This window comes from Ursus maritimus, unplaced genomic scaffold (genome assembly GCF_017311325.1).
Source record: "Ursus maritimus isolate PB19 unplaced genomic scaffold, ASM1731132v1 scaffold_18, whole genome shotgun sequence".
NCBI classification, from domain to species: Eukaryota; Metazoa; Chordata; class Mammalia; order Carnivora; family Ursidae; genus Ursus; species Ursus maritimus.
Window position 1 is genome coordinate 36,637,084 of NW_024424230.1, and position 17,712 is coordinate 36,654,795.

The 17,712-nt window shown below is 40.8% G+C and overlaps 1 protein-coding gene across 1 annotated transcript in view; it reads right to left on the reverse strand.

Annotated features, from left to right (window-relative positions):
* Positions 1-17,712, reverse strand: part of DTNA (dystrobrevin alpha) — a 181,388-nt gene that overhangs the window by 64,430 nt on the left and 99,246 nt on the right. Inside the window, exons 5-8 of the mRNA XM_040632377.1 lie at positions 14,325-14,410; positions 6,768-6,922; positions 3,505-3,610; positions 2,099-2,265 (exon numbers count right to left, since the gene is read on the reverse strand). Of these exons, the coding sequence (XP_040488311.1) occupies positions 2,099-2,265; positions 3,505-3,610; positions 6,768-6,922; positions 14,325-14,410 (514 nt within the window). The remainder of the gene's footprint in view (positions 1-2,098; positions 2,266-3,504; positions 3,611-6,767; positions 6,923-14,324; positions 14,411-17,712) is intronic.

Sequence of the window (17,712 nt, forward strand, 5' to 3'; positions counted from 1 at the left end):
TGGAGGTGACAGGATCAGATGTGTTTCTAGAAGGATCACTCCTGTTTAAGAGCAGAAAACCATCTGGGAGGAGACAGGAGTGGAAGTAAGAAGGTGAGCAGAAGGTTTCACAGGCATCCAGGTGCTGGATGTTTCAGGCATGGCTGGATCCAACCAGTTGAAAGTGAAAGGGGAACTTCAATATGAGTCTTTGGAGTTTAAAATTCATGTTCTGTCCAGAGCATCATGTGATCCCTTTTTCATTTAGGCGAGTGGGATACAGATCTTAAAATTTCACAGCCAAATCTATCAAAAGTAATCTACCACATATAATAAATCTTCATGCCAGCTTTTCCTTTCCATGAGAAGCCATTTACCATTTTGTCCCTTCCTTTCGTGCAGAGAGCCCATAATTGGCAATACAATGAAGTGACTTATGTCCTCATTATTTAAAAGCTAAGTGATAGGAGCATTGTTCAAGAAGTCCCTCTCTGGCTTTTGTTAGGACATACAATTCTTAGAACGCCTAAAACACAGCCACTGCAACAGCTTTTCAACCCCATAAACATTGGAGCCTCCCTATCCTCTTGAGCGGTCTGATCCTATTTTGTAAGGACATTGCCCTGGCACACAGCCATATAATTTTGAGTCCACAACCTCTAAGAAAAAGGCCTCTAAACTGACGTTAGCATTCGCATAAGACAATAATTAAAAAAATGCTTAGTCTTCAAACACTAACCCTTCAGAATGTGAGATAGAACAAGTTTGAAAATTGGTCGTATATCGACCATGAGAAAATAGAAAGTGTTTTCTCCTATCTTCGGTACAAAATTGTATTTCATGATCTGTGTTAGTATATTCATGCTCAGCATGTGACACAACCAACAGTGAGAGGTGATCTGAACTGGCATAAAGCCTTCAGTATATGACGCCTTAGTGAAGAACTGGTGCTTGAATTAAAATCTGACAGAGGCTGCAAAATTAATATATTTACACTGAATGCGGGTTCCCATAGCCATTCCTAGAAAGAACATTCTGATTTAAAATGCATTTTCTGGGGACAGCTGGGTGGCTCAGTTGGTTAAGCGTCTGCCTTTGGCTCAGGTCATGCTCCCAGGGTCTTGGGATCGAGTCCTGCATTGGGCTCCCTGCTCAGCAGGGAGTCTGCTTTTCCCTCTCCCTCTGCCGCTCCCCCTGCTTGTGCTCTCTCTCTCTCTGACAAATAAATAAAATCTTAAAAAAGTAAAATAAAATGCATTTTCTGAAGACCTTTTTTTTTTAAAAAAAAGAATAATAAGGTATTCTTTAAGTAAAGGCTACGGGTTAATTGAAATAATTGAAATAAAATACAGAAAAAACTCACAATAAAAAGTTTGCATTTCCTTGTTTAAGAACTACTCCAAGAGGGGTTGGCAGGCCGGATGGTGCAGCCCACAAAAGCTAATCCATACATGGAGCAATACTTTCACAGGAGCACAGGAACCCGACCTTCAAGCGTAACTGATACGTAGGTCAGCAAACTAAACCGCCTGAAACCCGAGCTCCCCGAGTCAAATTCCTCCCACACATGCATCCCGCGGACAGACTCTCCCAGGTCACCTCCGGCAAGCTGCCACAACCTCCCCGCCTCCTAAAAAGTAAAACGGAACACCACCACTAAGCCCCCAGGCTCACACATCTTTCTTTTATGCTCTAGCCATGCACTTCACGGAACTCCAGCATCTGAGAAAAAAGGAGCTGGCGATAATTTTTAAGCAATTCCCACACCTGAAACAAAACAAAACTCGGAAAGAATCTTCACTTATTGTGAAAATGAGATTATATCCCAAAGGTGCTTGTTCGGTTGTTATCTAAACCAGTACTGAGCTGTCTGTATCCCAAGAAGTAACAAGAGTGTGAGTCTTCCTAAACCCCCGGTCCTAGGACGCTACACTGGCTTCAGATGCAGCAGGGAAGATGTCCCAGCAAGGTGGGGGGGCGTGGGGACAGAGGGGAAGGAAGGCGTGCTAGAGTAGAGGCTACGTTTGCCCCTTGATTCTCCTGCCCTCCTCGCCGTCCCCTGGCCTTCTGAGCGACACTCACACGTCCGAGGGTAAGTGTTGCCTGGACCTTGCCTTACCCATGATGTGTACTCTTTCATTTGGTGCTGGTTGCTATGGGAGCCGCCGGCATGTCCCCTCCAGAAGCAGTCCTGACAGAGCTGGTAATTGTGACACTGCTGGCAGCGGTAGCGGAATCCCATCATACTCTCACTGTGGCAGTAGGAACATTCAACCGGATGGAAGACTATGGGGGAAGGACATGGAGAAAAAAAAGAGAAAATAAAAGTATGAGCCAGAATAAGGAAAAGTACGGCCTCTCGGGGCTGCGTTCTTCTGCTGTGTGCCATGACTTCAGATGACAGTCAATTTCGGCTGAGAGGAACGTTATGTTTATTCCTGGCCTCTCACTACCCTTTTCAAGCATGTGTGTGGAGGTGGAGGAAATGAAAGGGGATGGAGGATAGGTCTTCTTTTAACCACAGATTTCTCTTTCCACTTCCATCTCTTACACTACGAGAATATAAATTGCCCAAACCGACTCTCCTTTCCCCCAAACTGCTGCCTGTCTCCAGGAGACCAGCAAAGCTCGCTGGAAGACATAGCTGCACAACGGGCGAGCACAACGGACTGTCCATGGGGGGGAGAGCGAACGTCAGAGGAATGGAAAACAGGGGGAGAAAAAAGAAAGGGAAACGAGGGAGAGTAGAAAAACTGGATGAGAGAATTGAATTATTTTGTTAAAAAAAATGGAGTGGCTAATGGGTTTCCTTCATGAGTGACATTACCTCCACTTAACAATTTTTTTTTCTTTCCTGAGAGACAGATGGACAGGGCCCAAAGAGATGTGTAAATGATGTGAATACACTTCTAATTCAGATAGTCTGAGAGACACTTAACTCTCTCTGACAATCTGAATTATAAAGCAGGCAAGGTAAAATACTTGAGATTTGAAGCTAACATATAATCAAGTCCAAGTACTGTCTACATGCTATGAGTTACGATATTAAACAATTCTTGCCTTTGGTTAAGTTATTCTTTATGTAATCACAATCATTGAAAGCTTCCCTTTGGAGCATATGACTAAAGATGAGCAAGGTACCATAATCTAATTTTTTTCTCTGTCTCCTCTGCCTATTCTTGGCCAAGTGCCTAGGAATGGTCGATGCCATGGACACCAGTATTAGAAGTTCAGACTGAAAAATAATCCTGGCAAATGTCACATTCATTGTTGAGATTCTTGTTCTGCCATAACAAGTCTACAGCCACATGTGACTTGTAATTGAGAGATACACGGTGAGATTTAATAAGTGTATGGAGTTGACAGTCCTCATTTTGCAGTGGACCTCGAAGGCTTTACCGATCAAGGGAGAAAGGTTCTTTCAAAACTCAGAATTACTAAACGACCTTGGCTTAATAACTGTAGACACGAGAGCCTAATTTCAATAATCTTAAAAATGGCCATAGCTCAGGAGTAACTACTCACCATTTTCCACATTCGCCAGTCGATGCAGAAGGGGCAGCCAGACCAGACACTGGGGGGGAGGGTCGGACATGAGTGTGTCCAAGAAACCATTTAAGGTGACTTTTTTCTGCATCAAAAAACCCACAAAAATTTAGAACAGAGAATAATCTCAATTGACCTGCTATGTAAATACTATTTGAGATGAAAGACACAAGACATTCGATTAACCTTTGGTATATAAAGAAACAGAATATTTTCTGATAGCTAAAGAACAGTTCTGAATTTAAACCCTTTGGTTGCTTTTGACACTTTTACATAGGACTGGGTTATCTCTCCTGAGGCTGAGTCAATATTGCCAGAAGGAGAATAACAGCTCTAGGAGGGGCGCTTTTGTGTACAAGAGACGGTATGAAACTGAGAGGGAAGATGAGGAGTAGACCTACTCTTCTAAAATTTGACCCAACCGTGTGTCATAGCACATGCCACAATTCCCAAAACAGGTGGTCTTCCCCATCTGTAGAACAACTTCCCTTTCAAACTCCCTCCACTCCCCTAAGTCCTACAGACTTCATGGTTCATATGAATGGTTCTGCCATACAAGGTCAGGAGGGAGTCCTGTTAGGAGGGACGATCTTCGCTGTTAGGAGAGAGCCATCTATATTTTTTGAAAATACTTTTTCCTTTATAGATCTTTCCTCTTAATTCAGTCTGCATCTGTTTGCACTATTGTGGTCCTTTCCAATGTAGAAAAGGAATGTATTATAAGTTTCCTTCAAAATGACAAAAATAAGAAGTTATAGGAGTACATGATATTATAATAGGATGAATGACCAAAAATGACATGTTTATGTGCAAAAATCACTATTTTGGAAATTCTGAATTATAGTATCAAGTGGATAGGGTATTTTTTTATTTTTCTGCTTTTTGTTTTTTAAATTTTATTTTAATTCCAGTATAGCTAACCTACAGTGTTATACTAGTTTCAGGTGTACCATGTAGTGATTCAACAATCCTATACATTACTCAGTGCCCAACAAGATGAGTGTAGTCTTAATCCCCATCCCCTCACCACCTCCCTTTTGGTCACCATCTGTTTGTTCTCCACAAAAGACCCCAAGTAACCAAAGCGATTTTGAAAAAAAAAACCAAAAAACCAAAACTAAAACAAAAAACAGAGCTGGAGGTATCACAATTTAAATTTTAAGATATACTACAAAACTGTAATAATCAAAACAGTATTGTACTGGCACAAAAACAGATCAATGGAACAGAATATACAGCCCAGGGATAGCTCTATATTGTTAGACAAGAAATCAGTGGTGAAGAGCTATAGTACCTTTTCAAGGCACCTATCTTAACATTAGTCCTTCTCGTTCACTCACAAGATAGTTTGGTACACTTTTATTAATATTTTTATCAGTCGATATTTATAATTTTAGCTTTTCCTCATAATACTAAGTAGCTTAAGTCCTATACAATTGATAGCAATGTTATTATTAAAAGATATTTTATGTAAAGAATAAGTAATGAGACAACATTTTTGGAAAAGCTACCACAATTTGTAGCATCCAAAATAATACCGGCTTTCAAAATAATCACTTGGAATGGCTCATACTTTTTCCAATGAAGCAATGCAAACACATTTAAAATTTCATCATTCAAACTGCTGTGATAGCCAGTTTATGAAGGACAAAAATAAACTGGTCTTATTATTTTTATTTGTGTTGCCTCTTTTTATACTTCAAGTGATCTTATCCATTTTGATCATTCATCATACTGGTTAAAAATCACTCCCAGGAGGTTTTCAAAAATGTTATTATGATTTTAACATATATAAATTTCTCATCATTGAGGATATATAAAAAATTATATAATTAGTCTATCAGGCATTTCAAAAGGAATTTTGAGCAGTGGTAACATCGTATACAATTCTTCATGAACACGTAGGTCCTATGAAAATAAAAAGAGTCATCAAGAGAAATAAAAGCAAAAACAAACTACTAGGACTACACCAAAACAAAGAACTTCCGCACAGTGAAGGCAACCATCAACAAATGTACAAGTAAACAAACCCTGAGGCAGGGAGACCAGAGTAGAGGTTAATACAGTAGGCCAGGCAACAGATGAGGATGAGGAAAGAGATCAGAGAAACATTTAGAAGGGGAAATCAGCAGGACTTGAGGACTGATGAGAACTGCGGGGTGAGAAAGTTGTCTGGAAGGAGGCTTAGGTGAATGGAACCATTCTGATGTTACCAACTCGAAGGCTACATATAAAGAGGAGTGTGCTTCAGCCGTGGGCAGGATGAGGGCCCTTAGCTGGCCCTGAGGCTGGGGGAGTAGGTGGGGTCAGAAAGGCTTTCTGAATGAGACAACACGGGGCAGAGCCAGCATTTAGTGTATCAAACCGTCCCATCTCTTATTAGTTGTACGGATACCGTTATGATTCTACATCAATCCATGACCCACAGGGATGTCAAAGGCACTTTTGACTTCCTAGGTCACAAGGAAACAGACTGATGAAGTTTACTAGGTGGGCGGTTACGTGTAGCTTTTCAGTGGCTGCTATGCACTGATTTCTTAAGTAAGGGATCCTTTTAGAGGATATTCTTGGTTAGCATGGATTTTTAAAAAGTTTTAAGCAAACCTTCCATTTATAGGTTTGTAACTACCATTGCGCGGTGCTGGAGAATGGTGCTGTACATGTAGACTTTGTACATGACTGGGCAGACACAAACATGGAAAGCCCCAAGAACTCAATAGCTTCTCTGGGTTAACTTGTACCAACCCCAGTTAAAACATGTCACTCCGAAGCCCTAATGTATCATGTCGCAGGGGATTTAGGCAGCTGTGCCTGTCATATGCTGGGCCTTCCTGACTGTGTGTGGCATACGCTATATGATTCCTTTCCGGTTTCCTTTGCTAAACATTGGCGAAGCTTGGTGCTGGCTCAGATTTGTGTTTCATGTGAGGCTGAGTAACAATTCACCTCTTTTGATAGTGTAGTGATGTTGACAGTAATAATACCGAGGGTCTAGGGTTGTGGTAAGGATTAAATTAGACAATGCAAGAAAGGAGCTTAGCAAGATGCCTGGCTCATGGTCAGGAAGTACCGCCGATTAATATTTTCCAGGTATGTTGATTTGAGTTGCTGGCTCAGAGGTCATTTGTCAGAGGTTGGGAGATGCTACAGGTTATCATGAAGAGGAGTTTATCTAACTAGTGCCTTGGAGTAACACATCACAGGACAACCACTGTGTGAGCGACATTTCCTCTTTTTCCTACCTGTTGAGAGAAACAGGATCTCGCTGACTGTTCTGTGTAACCAAACGAAGGACCTTCAAAAACGGCTGTGGGTAGTTTGAGAACTTCCCGCAGGAACTGATCATATCGTCCATAAACCATCACCCCACTGGAGTCAGAAATCATGGAGAAAATATCTGATGGAAGGAAAAAGAAAGATATTTACTCATCACCTGAATATATTCCCCATGGTTTATATCTGCTGCAAATAACAAAAACGGAGGCAGAATAAGTAATTTTTTATGAAAGAATAACATAGAAGTTAATTGTTATGCTGAAATATTCCTGGCGTAGTGTTGTCTTTGGAGTCTTTTTGTAACTGATTCTGGAACATAGCATTAATTTGAGTAAAATTAGCATATTTTGATAAGATAGAGAGCATCACATTTTTATTTTGAAGTCAATTATAAGCTCGTACATCACTCAATGGAAGGAATTTTTGTATATGTGAGGAATACGCAGACTTTATTGAAACACACAATGAACATTTACTGTAACATTGGGGAGTCTATGTATCTAGCTAGCTAGTTACCCAACTCTATTATCACTAAGACCTTTGAGTTTTGGTTTAAGATATTGAAAAATGAAAGACACAATGAGGATAAGGATGCAATGAAAACACCTGATTAACTTCCCACAGAAGCAGAAAACTTTCTATAAATCATTGTGTTCTGGGTGGAAGGCACTTGATTTACAGGGAAGGGTCTTTTGACTCATGTAGTCGAGGGGAAGCCTGGCCTTGGGGAAGATCAATGAGGTAAAGTCGGAGTCCTGGACAGAGTCTATGTCTTCATTGAACCTCTGTTCTTCAGTTTCTGCCACTATGGGCACTTAGTGAATATTAATGGCATAATTTCTCAAGGTACTTTATAATTCCTCTGTGGAAGTCACTATGGGAATGAAAGCGTCTGCTATCATATGGTTTGTCACCATGCTAGATTGTAACTAGGCTGGCACAGCTGATGGGATAAACCGTTGTAAATTCAATAAGCTGCCTCTGTTCATTTTGGGCTTAATGTCTCAAGGTCAAAATGCAATCTGGGGACATGGTTTTTACACTGCAGTCAGATGTTAAGCATATTACAGGCTTTTGCTGGATTATGTTTTGAGGATATGAACTGACTCTCATTTCCTTCTAACACTCCACTTACGAGGATTTCTACTGTGTTTCAAATAGTTTATCCATTATGAGGCTAAAGAAATTTTACCTAAGCTACAAAATCCATGTTGTTCTCATCCACCTTCACAGTTGTAAACTTGGTGAATTTTCTCTCTTATGTTTCATTATAACTGGTCAAAAAAAAAAAAAAAGAAAGAAAAAAGTTGCCAACAGCAAAAAAATCTCTTAAGTAATCCCATATATAGAAACTCGAGAATTCCAATAAAAAGGGGAAAAAGGAAACCCAGGAAAAGTAAATGGACTTTCTTATCAGAGCTGCCATCTTGTGTGTTCTTAGGCAAGTTGGTTAACTATAACTGGGTCATCCTGATGATCTTCTAGGCTTGACTTTTTTGGGCCATGACACATTTTGAAAAGTAGCCTAGACCTTTCAAATCTCCCACAGTAAGGATTTAGACAACAGTTCTAACTAGAGCAAAAGCTGAAGGAGTACCAGCATTGACCTCTCACAAACTTGAAGTTAATATTAAACTAGATTGTGTTGATGAAGTTTTGCTAAGCAACAGCCAAACTAGGGCTAGGTCACTGAGATCAAAGGGAAGGGGCTGTTTGTAAATGCCACTCTGGTTTTTAAAAGGAATTGAGGGGACTCTGAGGAAGTTATCAAAATGATATGTTTGTACCTTCGTTCTGGGCTCTCATTTATATAATAACATATATATGCACATATGGATATAACAATATACATATACACATATGTAATATGCCTATAATATGTAATATATGTATATGTAATAAAATAGAAGATATTTCAAAGATTAAATTAATAGATAAATGTACAGATGTAAAGGACACAGACTAGTACTTGACATTTAGTACACAGTACAGAAATGTGAGCTATTTTTTAAAAAAATATTTTATTTATTTATTTGAAAGAGCATGAGAAAGAGAGCACAAGCAGGGGGGAGGGGCAGAGGGAGAAGGAGAAGCAGACTCCCCGCAGAGCAGGGAACCTGATGTGGGACTTGATCCCAGGACTCTGGGATCATGACCTGAGCCGAAGGCAAATGCTTAACCCACTGAGCCACCCAAGTGCCCCAATGTGAACTATTTTTACTGTTAATTCCAGATCACGTTTTTTCTGTTATTTATTTCATATGCTTAGGCTTTGCCTCTCCAATGGGGTTGTTCTGTAACGTTCCCAGTTATACTGTAAATCACCACTGTATTTCCGGCAGCACCACACAATGATAGATACTTTAGAAGAATTTATATTCATTGATTCGTTCAACTACAATTAACTCAGCACACACTAAATGTGTAAAATTTTGCTAAGCAATGAATATACAGAAAAATCAGGACATAGTTCTTTTTTTATTTATTTTTTAAGGAATTAAAACAAAATTTTATTTGAAAATAATAGCAAACTTAACAAAATAATTGCAAGAATAAGAGTACTGCAAAGAACACCCACATATGCTTTATCCAAACTCATCTATGGGCAGTTTATTCCATTTACTTTATCATTCTATCATCTATCTATCTATCATCTATCTATCTATCTATCTATCTATCTATCTATCTATCTATCATCTGTCTATGTCTGTCTCTGTGTCCATATGTGTGTGCAAACAATTTTTTTTCTGAAGTGAGACTAATTTCCATTACCTCTGAACACTGCCAGTGCGTCTTCCCTAAGAATTAGGGTATATCCTCTGATGAGACTACAGCAAAGCTCAGCAAACTTCTTCTGTAAAGGGCCAGATCATGATATTTTGGGTTTTGTGGACCACACCTGGTCTCTGTCACACACTCGTCTTTGTATTTTATACAACCTTTAAAAATGTGGAAACTAGTCTTGGCTCACAGGCCATAGCTTGTTTACCTGGGTTACAGGGTAGTTATCCACTTTGATATATTTAACATTGATACACTAATCTTACCTAATATTATCTAACCTACTGGCCACATTCTAATTTTGTGAATTGGTCAGTAATAGGACACAGTTCTTGACCTCTGGGAGGTTCTTGACCTTGAGGGTACAGAGATGCGCGGACAGAATGCATCCTGGGACATCATGAATCCTAACGCGGCGATGTCACTACCAGAACAGTAGGGTGCACGGGGTGCAGCAGGAGCTCCAAGAGAGGGTTTCCAGAATGAGGGGTGGGTCAGGGAAGATTTCCTTACACAGGTGACTTCTTGGTCTTCCTAGGTGACAGAGGGGACTTCTCGGCCAAGTATAAATACAATTAGGGGCTAGTCAGGCTTTAGGAAAGAGAATCAGGGTGTGCACAGGCATGCTCAAGCGTGATGCACTCAAGGCTCTCCAAGCAGCTCATTGTGCCAGGGGCCCTGGGTGCCCACAAGGGCGTGGGGGGGAGATGAGCTAGAGATCTGAAGAGCTTTAAGGCTCTATGAAGGCGTTTAGGTTGTATCCAGATGTTGCGGGAGATACGGAAGATTTAAGGCAGGCCACTGAGGTAGAAATATAACCCGCGGGGGGAGCTGTGGAGGTGGTTCTGTTATAGAAACTCAACAAATACCTGGTGTTTGCCACAAGGCTAGTCTTTTAAACAAAACAAGCCCTCCCCAGAAGCTTTAGGACAGCCCCTGGCATTCCAGGCTAAAAGCATTGTATTCAGAATTTCTTAGGCTCCTTAGGACTATCTGGGAGCCCCAAGGAAGAAGTACAAACGGGTGTCCCAACTTATTACAACAGCTTATAACTGGACCGAGAACAATTTGACAGAAACAGGGTATTTGATTAGGTCAGTTTCTGTTTAGGTTGCCGCATCCCACGACTCATACTGGAAGCTGCTGGAGGGACGTGGTGAACACCGCGCATAGTGGTTCCTGGCGGCCCCGTGTCGGCAATTGTGGTGCAACATGGAGTCGTTGTCCCTTTTCATGCATTTTAAAGCAGTTTGAAAAATTTAGTTGAAAGTTTTCTGTCTTCCACTTTTTGCTTTCTAAAGTTTCTAATTTATTTTCAGCAATGACTCTTGCCCTGCACTCTCCCACATGAAGGGCTAGTTGGAAGAAACTAAATGCCTCTCATCCCTATGCACAAAAATAGAAAAACTGCCAAACGAGCACAGCTGGCATATTGGCTTAAAGTGAATTAGAATTCAAAGAAGGGAAAACAAGCCCCTCAAATCCCGAGAAATTCCATAACCTTTCATTTTACTTTTTCTTATTACAAAAGCAATGCAGAAAATCATGACTTTGCCTGTTTTACCAGTAAGTGCAGCCAGCAAAAGAAGACCAGAGAAAACCCTCACAGTCCCGCTCATCAAGACTCAGCCTCTGCTGTCTGTGGGCAGATTTGCCCATATTTATGTATTCAGTTAATAGTTATCACTGAAACTAGAAATATTGGTGACTGAATCTATTTAGTTTTGACTGATTCACATTTTGGTGACGTTCTTCCAACCAAAGTGCTTTCAGTTAAATTGTTTTTGTCAAATTGCTCCCAATCAACTTCCCAGGAAACCACAAAAACCACCTTCTTGGGATGAAGTATACAGAGTGACTCTTCAGCTGCAGAGCTGGCGACACATGGCTGTGATTCAGATCCAAGCTCTGGGAGAGGGTAACGTGATGTATCTCATGATCCCCTATCTGTTTTTGTTGTTCTCCAGAATTTGTGGCACGGAAACTCATTTCTGCAGACTGGAGAACACGGTCTACTTCCAATGAGACTCATGCATTGGTCAACTTCTTTCACTGCACTGAAGGGGATCTCCTCTGGCCACTAGGTAGCATGCATGCTTTGCTCCCTGACGGTGTGGTGAGGAGAAAGCACCCTGGCCGTGACCTTGTTGGCTTTGAATTCCTGGACATGCAAGAGATCTGCCAGGGTTTTGACAATTGGTAAAGATCTGCTCAGAAACTTAGTTATCTTGAGCTTTGTAACTCTGCAGGCATGGTTCCTTGCTGACCTACCAACCATTCCCTCGGTCTTTATGGGCCCCGAATTTCTTCCTGGGCTAAGAAGGGAAAGCAGTGGCTTTTTCCAGCCCAGGAGGTGGGAGTGGGTGCCTCCATGACTATCATGGGCACTCCTATCTTATTACCAGTGACTAGTGTATTCCTGGGCAATGACACTTACAGGCTGGGGGCCTCTGGAGTGAGATGGACTCCTGAGATTGCTGGACCCCTTCTCCCCCAGCAGAGGGATAAAATCTGACACCAATGAAGCCTGAATGGAAAGATGGAAAGCACTGTGGTCCTCGGTGGCACAGAATTAGCTTGGTTCATGAAAGGTACCAAAGACCCCAAGGAAGGTCAGAAAACTGGTTCTCTCAGTTTTCCTGAAACTTATTTTAATATGGAATCCTTTTATTCATGTCCCTATTAATACAACACTGAGTAAATATTTGGAAATGTTTCTCAAGACTTAAAACAAACAAACAAACAAACAAACAAAAACAAACAAACCATGTTATCTAATGTCCTCAGCATAAGTGGCCAACTGTGACATGAGGTCAGCAGAGAAGGCCCCGCAGAGTTTCTTCCTCGGCCCTGGTTGGTTTTGCTCAACTTTCTCCTCCCAGTCCTAGGGGAAATGCCTCATGGGTTATTCTGAAGCTATGTTTTTAAAAAGGACATTGCTCACACCACCTTCCAATTTAGCTATTATCCTCACTCAAGTACTGGGGCAGATAGATTTTAATTTTTTAAAATAGCTTTCCGGCTAGCTAAAGAGAAACTTATCTCTCCCTTGTAAAGCCTGCTTGGGCTTCTCTGAATCCAAAATGCGTTTGGCTCCCTGTAGGGGAAAGGATCCTGAAGCAAGGGGAGATGGGTGCTTGTGGGGCTTCCGTGTGCCTTCCCCTTATCTACTGGTCCAAAGACATAACTCTGTCTTGGAGTATGTCTGGGGAAATTCCAGAGGAACAAAGGGTTTTTGTTTTTTTTTCTGTTTCTTCCTTCGTTTCCCCCCTCTTTGTGCATTAAGAAGAAAGAGATCACACTCTGAAGCTGTCAGGCGGCAGGTGAGAACAGTGCCTGGAGGCTGAGAGTCACAGATGAGTAGAGCTGGGAGGGACCCTCCGGGTATCGAACAAAATCCCCAAATTTGGGATAGAGATGGAAGCCGAGGACTAAGGAAGTAGAGTAACTGCCACAGAATAACTCAGCAAATTAATCACATAGTGGGGCTTACAAGCTGGGGCTCCTGACTCTCATGACAGTGCTCTTTCCCACACAGCATCATAACCCAAACTCATCATATTTAAGGTAAGGGAAAGGGGTAAGTGGGAATCTTTCTTTTAAACAGCAGCATAGACATCATTTAGAAATAGTTGGAAATGAAAATTCTTGCCCCCCAATCCCTACCCGAGGTCTTCTGAAACAAAAACTCTGGGAGTGGGACCCAGAAATCTATGGTTTCAAAAGCCCTCTAGGGGCGCCTGGGTGGCACAGCGGTTAAGCGTCTGCCTTCGGCTCAGGGCGTGATCCCGGCGTTATGGGATCGAGCCCCACATCAGGCTCCTCTGCTATGAGCCTGCTTCTTCCTCTCCCACTCCCCCTGCTTGTGTTCCCTCTCTCGCTGGCTGTCTCTATCTCTGTCGAATAAATAAATAAAATCTAAAATAAATAAATAAATAAATAAATAAATAAATAAATAAATAAAAAGCCCTCTAGATGATTCTATATATCCTCAAATTTCAGAACCACTGGTGTAGAGAAAAAAAGTCAGGTTCAAATCCTGGTACCATCTTAGCTACACGATTTACCTTATTCTACCTCTCTGAGTCTCAGCTTCCTTACTAAAACAAAACGATTGTGTTTTCTTGGTTAAACAACTACCACATTTGGTGACAAAACGTACCTAAAAGGGCCCACAATCACTCAATGCACCTTAGCTGTCATGCTTTTATTAGAATTCAGTTAATTCTCAGTCTGAGGTGTTTCTATGCAGTTCTTATGCCTATACCCTGGCAATGTTTATTTTGGAACCTTTAGCATTCCCAGTGATTTGAATAGCACTGGCTTAGAAGAATGAGGAAAGGTGCCAGGAGCTTTGGCTTTAGATTACCTAAAAAAGGCAGGTTGTCCAACATGGCGTTCATGTCCCTATGAAGATGGACTTACGCCTGTAAGGTGGTATAGTACAGTGAACTTGAAAGGATATATATCTTACTTTAATGTTACAAGAAGTCTAGTTGGTGTTACTCAACAGGTTATAGCTAATAATAATCCATAAGTGGAAGGAAAACATTCATATCATTAACATTTATCTAATATGAAAATCTTTCTGTGATAAAATCCAAACACCCATGAAGATTCTATTTCAAACAACGCTCAGAGAATGAGGAAAGTCAAAATGGCAGCAGGACAGGCAGAAATGGGGAACGGCAAATGTGGTACACGGGAGGCATAAGCAAAGAGAGACACCCAGAATAACTTACATCTTAATTTGTCCATGATCTTCCCTCCACACAACGTGGCTAAAGCCATTTTGACAGCAAATACTGAAATTTTACCATGGCCTTCCCTGTTTAATGATAAGAGAGAGAGAGAAAAAAGATGTCATTTAGAGAGCTTCCAGTAATGAGATCTGACATTTTCTGTTTGGTAGAAATCATAGGATACTGTAGCTGCATACATTATGTGAACATAGCCATTTTAGAAAAGACCATGAATACGATTCAACACAAATTTCTGAAAAGCTGTCTATTCAATGTTTCCTTTTTTCAAGAGACAGCAGACTCTTCAAGTTATTCTTTGTATATGTCACTTGATCCAAGCATGAACTGGCAGCTGGAGGGATATGTACTATTTAGCCATGGATTACAATTACAGAACATGATTTTCACTGTGCGTTTCATAAAATAATTTAATGCATGATGATTCTACAGTCTCTATAAATTATTTAAACAAGGTTTCAGAAAAAAATTTTTTTTTTTGGTCGGAGAATTCCTGAATTTTGTTAGACTAACTCTGGGGACTTTTCCATCACACTTTTTTTCACCCATCATTTCCTACCCACAAGCTGACTGTGTGTATATGATACATTTACTTTCCAAAGAGAGTTGATATTTTAAAGGGGCAAAGCGACACCATATCTGCCCAATCTTCATTGATTCAGGAAGTGTAACTAACTTGTCCTTCACAAAATGTGATATAAAGGGCACACTGTAAGAAGTATAATATTTCAGCTAAATGATTTTCCAGCTGGGATAAACTGTTTATTCTTGTATCCTTGGAATCCGTAAGTATATCCCAGTAGTAATTCATTTCTTTGATAGTTGCTACTCTTAAGAAAGATCAAAGGAGTTATTTAATAATGTGGCTGAAAGGCAAGAAAAGTCAGTATTGACAAGGGTTTAGTATATAGAATAAATCATTTATATGAATAAGGTCCATATATATATGACATATTAGAAGAATAAGATATAATAAGTAATGTGTCTTTGTTCATTACTAGACTCCAGAGACAGATCATTTGTTATTCATCCTTGTTGATGTCATACTTAGCATAGGACCTCAAATACAGCCAGCCAGAATGCAAAAGTGACTAAGCCCTATGCTAGAGGCTTTCGCATTTATATTTCTAGGCCTAACCACCAGACCTGTAAAATTATTTATTAGAAATCTTTCTTTGGAAACGTCATGTCAAACCAACTGTGTTCAAAGAAGAATTCATGATCTTTACAAAGCCCTTCCATCACACTCAGACCAACCCACTACTAACCTGCTTCTGATTGTCAGTTCCTCTTCTGACTTACCATGTACCTAGTTACCCAAAATGAATCCCCAGGGAAGGGGTTACCCTTCACTTTGTTCTTTTCCTTAATTCCCCACTACCTGAATAAATGTCTGAGGAACTCAAATACACCTCCTACTTATATATTAAACCCATTCTCTGCTTTCCATTCTAACTGCGATTGCACCAGCTCTTGCGTGAACACTATAATAACTTCTTCAATGATCTCTCTGCTTGCACACTCACATCACAGATCCGACTATATTATTTCATTATTGAAATCTCCAATTGCTTCTGTTTGCCTACAGGATATGGTTACAACTTCACCTGTGCTCTCCAGTCTCACCTGCTAGCATTTCTGTTGAACTGCACTCCCCAGTCTCATGTTTAATGCCCCTGCCCTTCCAATCACCTTTTGTCCAGGACTCTCCCACCTATTCATCAAGACTCAGCTCAATATCATCGCTCACTGGGCTCTGAAGTGTGCAGGAAAATGCTCTCCCTCCACTTTCACCTACTGTTTGGCACCTATCACACTGAGTGACCTTGATTTGTTTATTTAGATGTCTGCATGTAACATGACCCCACACACTGTGCGATCCGTGGGGACAGAGACCATATCTTCTAAATTAGTTGAATTCCTAGTGCCTTGCACTTCGTCTCCCCCAGAGTCAGTGAATGATATACTTCTTATGTTAACTGATGACTACTAATCATTATAGCAGGTGCCCCTAGAATTTTGAATGACCACTCATTTAGTTGTTTGCTAATTTTAGAGCAGGTAGCTATAAGAAAAATGCAATGATTTTGTAAAAAACCTCATTCAAAATTATTCCATGTGCACTCTATTCCCAACTGCATGGATACCCAGAAATATTAAAAATTTTACTTTAGGAAATAATTAGTTCCCTTTTCTAAGCTGAAACATAGTTCAAATTATGAGAACAGGGAAATCTACCACATGTGGAAGAATAGGAGCAATAAAGTGATAAAATAGTCTTCAAAACACAGAGAAATTGAGGAGCATTACACGTGAGACTTTAAGAGCCATACAAGTTTCTTTCAAGGAATCAGAGAGAACAATTTAACTCACAAAAGAGGATAGACCACAGATAATGTTGGCACAGGGAGTTCTCCACAGGATGAAATGATGATAGCTCATGGATGAATTCTTAAACCTTAGCTTTTAATGAAGAAGATCATAGGGAGATCACCAGTTCTGTATTCTTGGAAATGCAAGATTAATGCTATTACATCCAGGAGAGGTTGTATCAGAGCTATTCTGCCAAATTGACACAATAAATCTAGATAAATCACCAAGTGGAGGGCAGCTCAATGAGAGTTTTGCAGGAACTCAAGGGTGAAATTAGGCCACTGGAATGTATTGTTATGCAAGCCAGTGTGCCAGATTGCAAAGGTGACCCTTGTCACTAAGAAGGATTCAGGGGGTATGCAGGAATGTAGATCTCGGGAAGCACACCACTACTGGGTGAGTTTAGACCTTGCTCAGCCCTGATAGTGGATAAACCTTGAAGGAATTGGAGATGAATGACTCCACAACGGAAAAGGGGGACACCGAGGACTTAAATACACATGGATTTTTTTAAAGAACATTTTCAGTAGATATAACAGGATGAAGAAAAGTGGGGGGTGGGGAGAAAGATTTTCTAAGGGCCTTGGACTAGATTCCACACCAAAGGCCATTACTTAAGGTCATCTTGGGTTCAGGTCCTCCGCCCCCTTTGTTTTGGTAAAAAAAAAAAAAGGAGTGGCATTAACAAAGGAAGCAAGGAGTCGGGAGACTGTTGGGACATCGCAAGGGGAGAAGTACAAGAGTTGTGCTCATTGGGAATCATCCCTGACCAGGGCCGTTTGATTCATGAACAGTTTGGGAAATCCCTTAAGTATTTAGGAAGTGGAAAGTCAAGCTCATGAGGATGGATAACAGGAAGCTCCCAGGAGTCTTGTGCAAACGAGCAGGAAAGCGACATATTGTTCCAATGAGTCTGCACACTCAATGCCTCTAGGAGTAAGGCAGTCAAACTGCACATATGGAATGTTGGCCGTTGGCCACAACTCCGGAAGCAGAC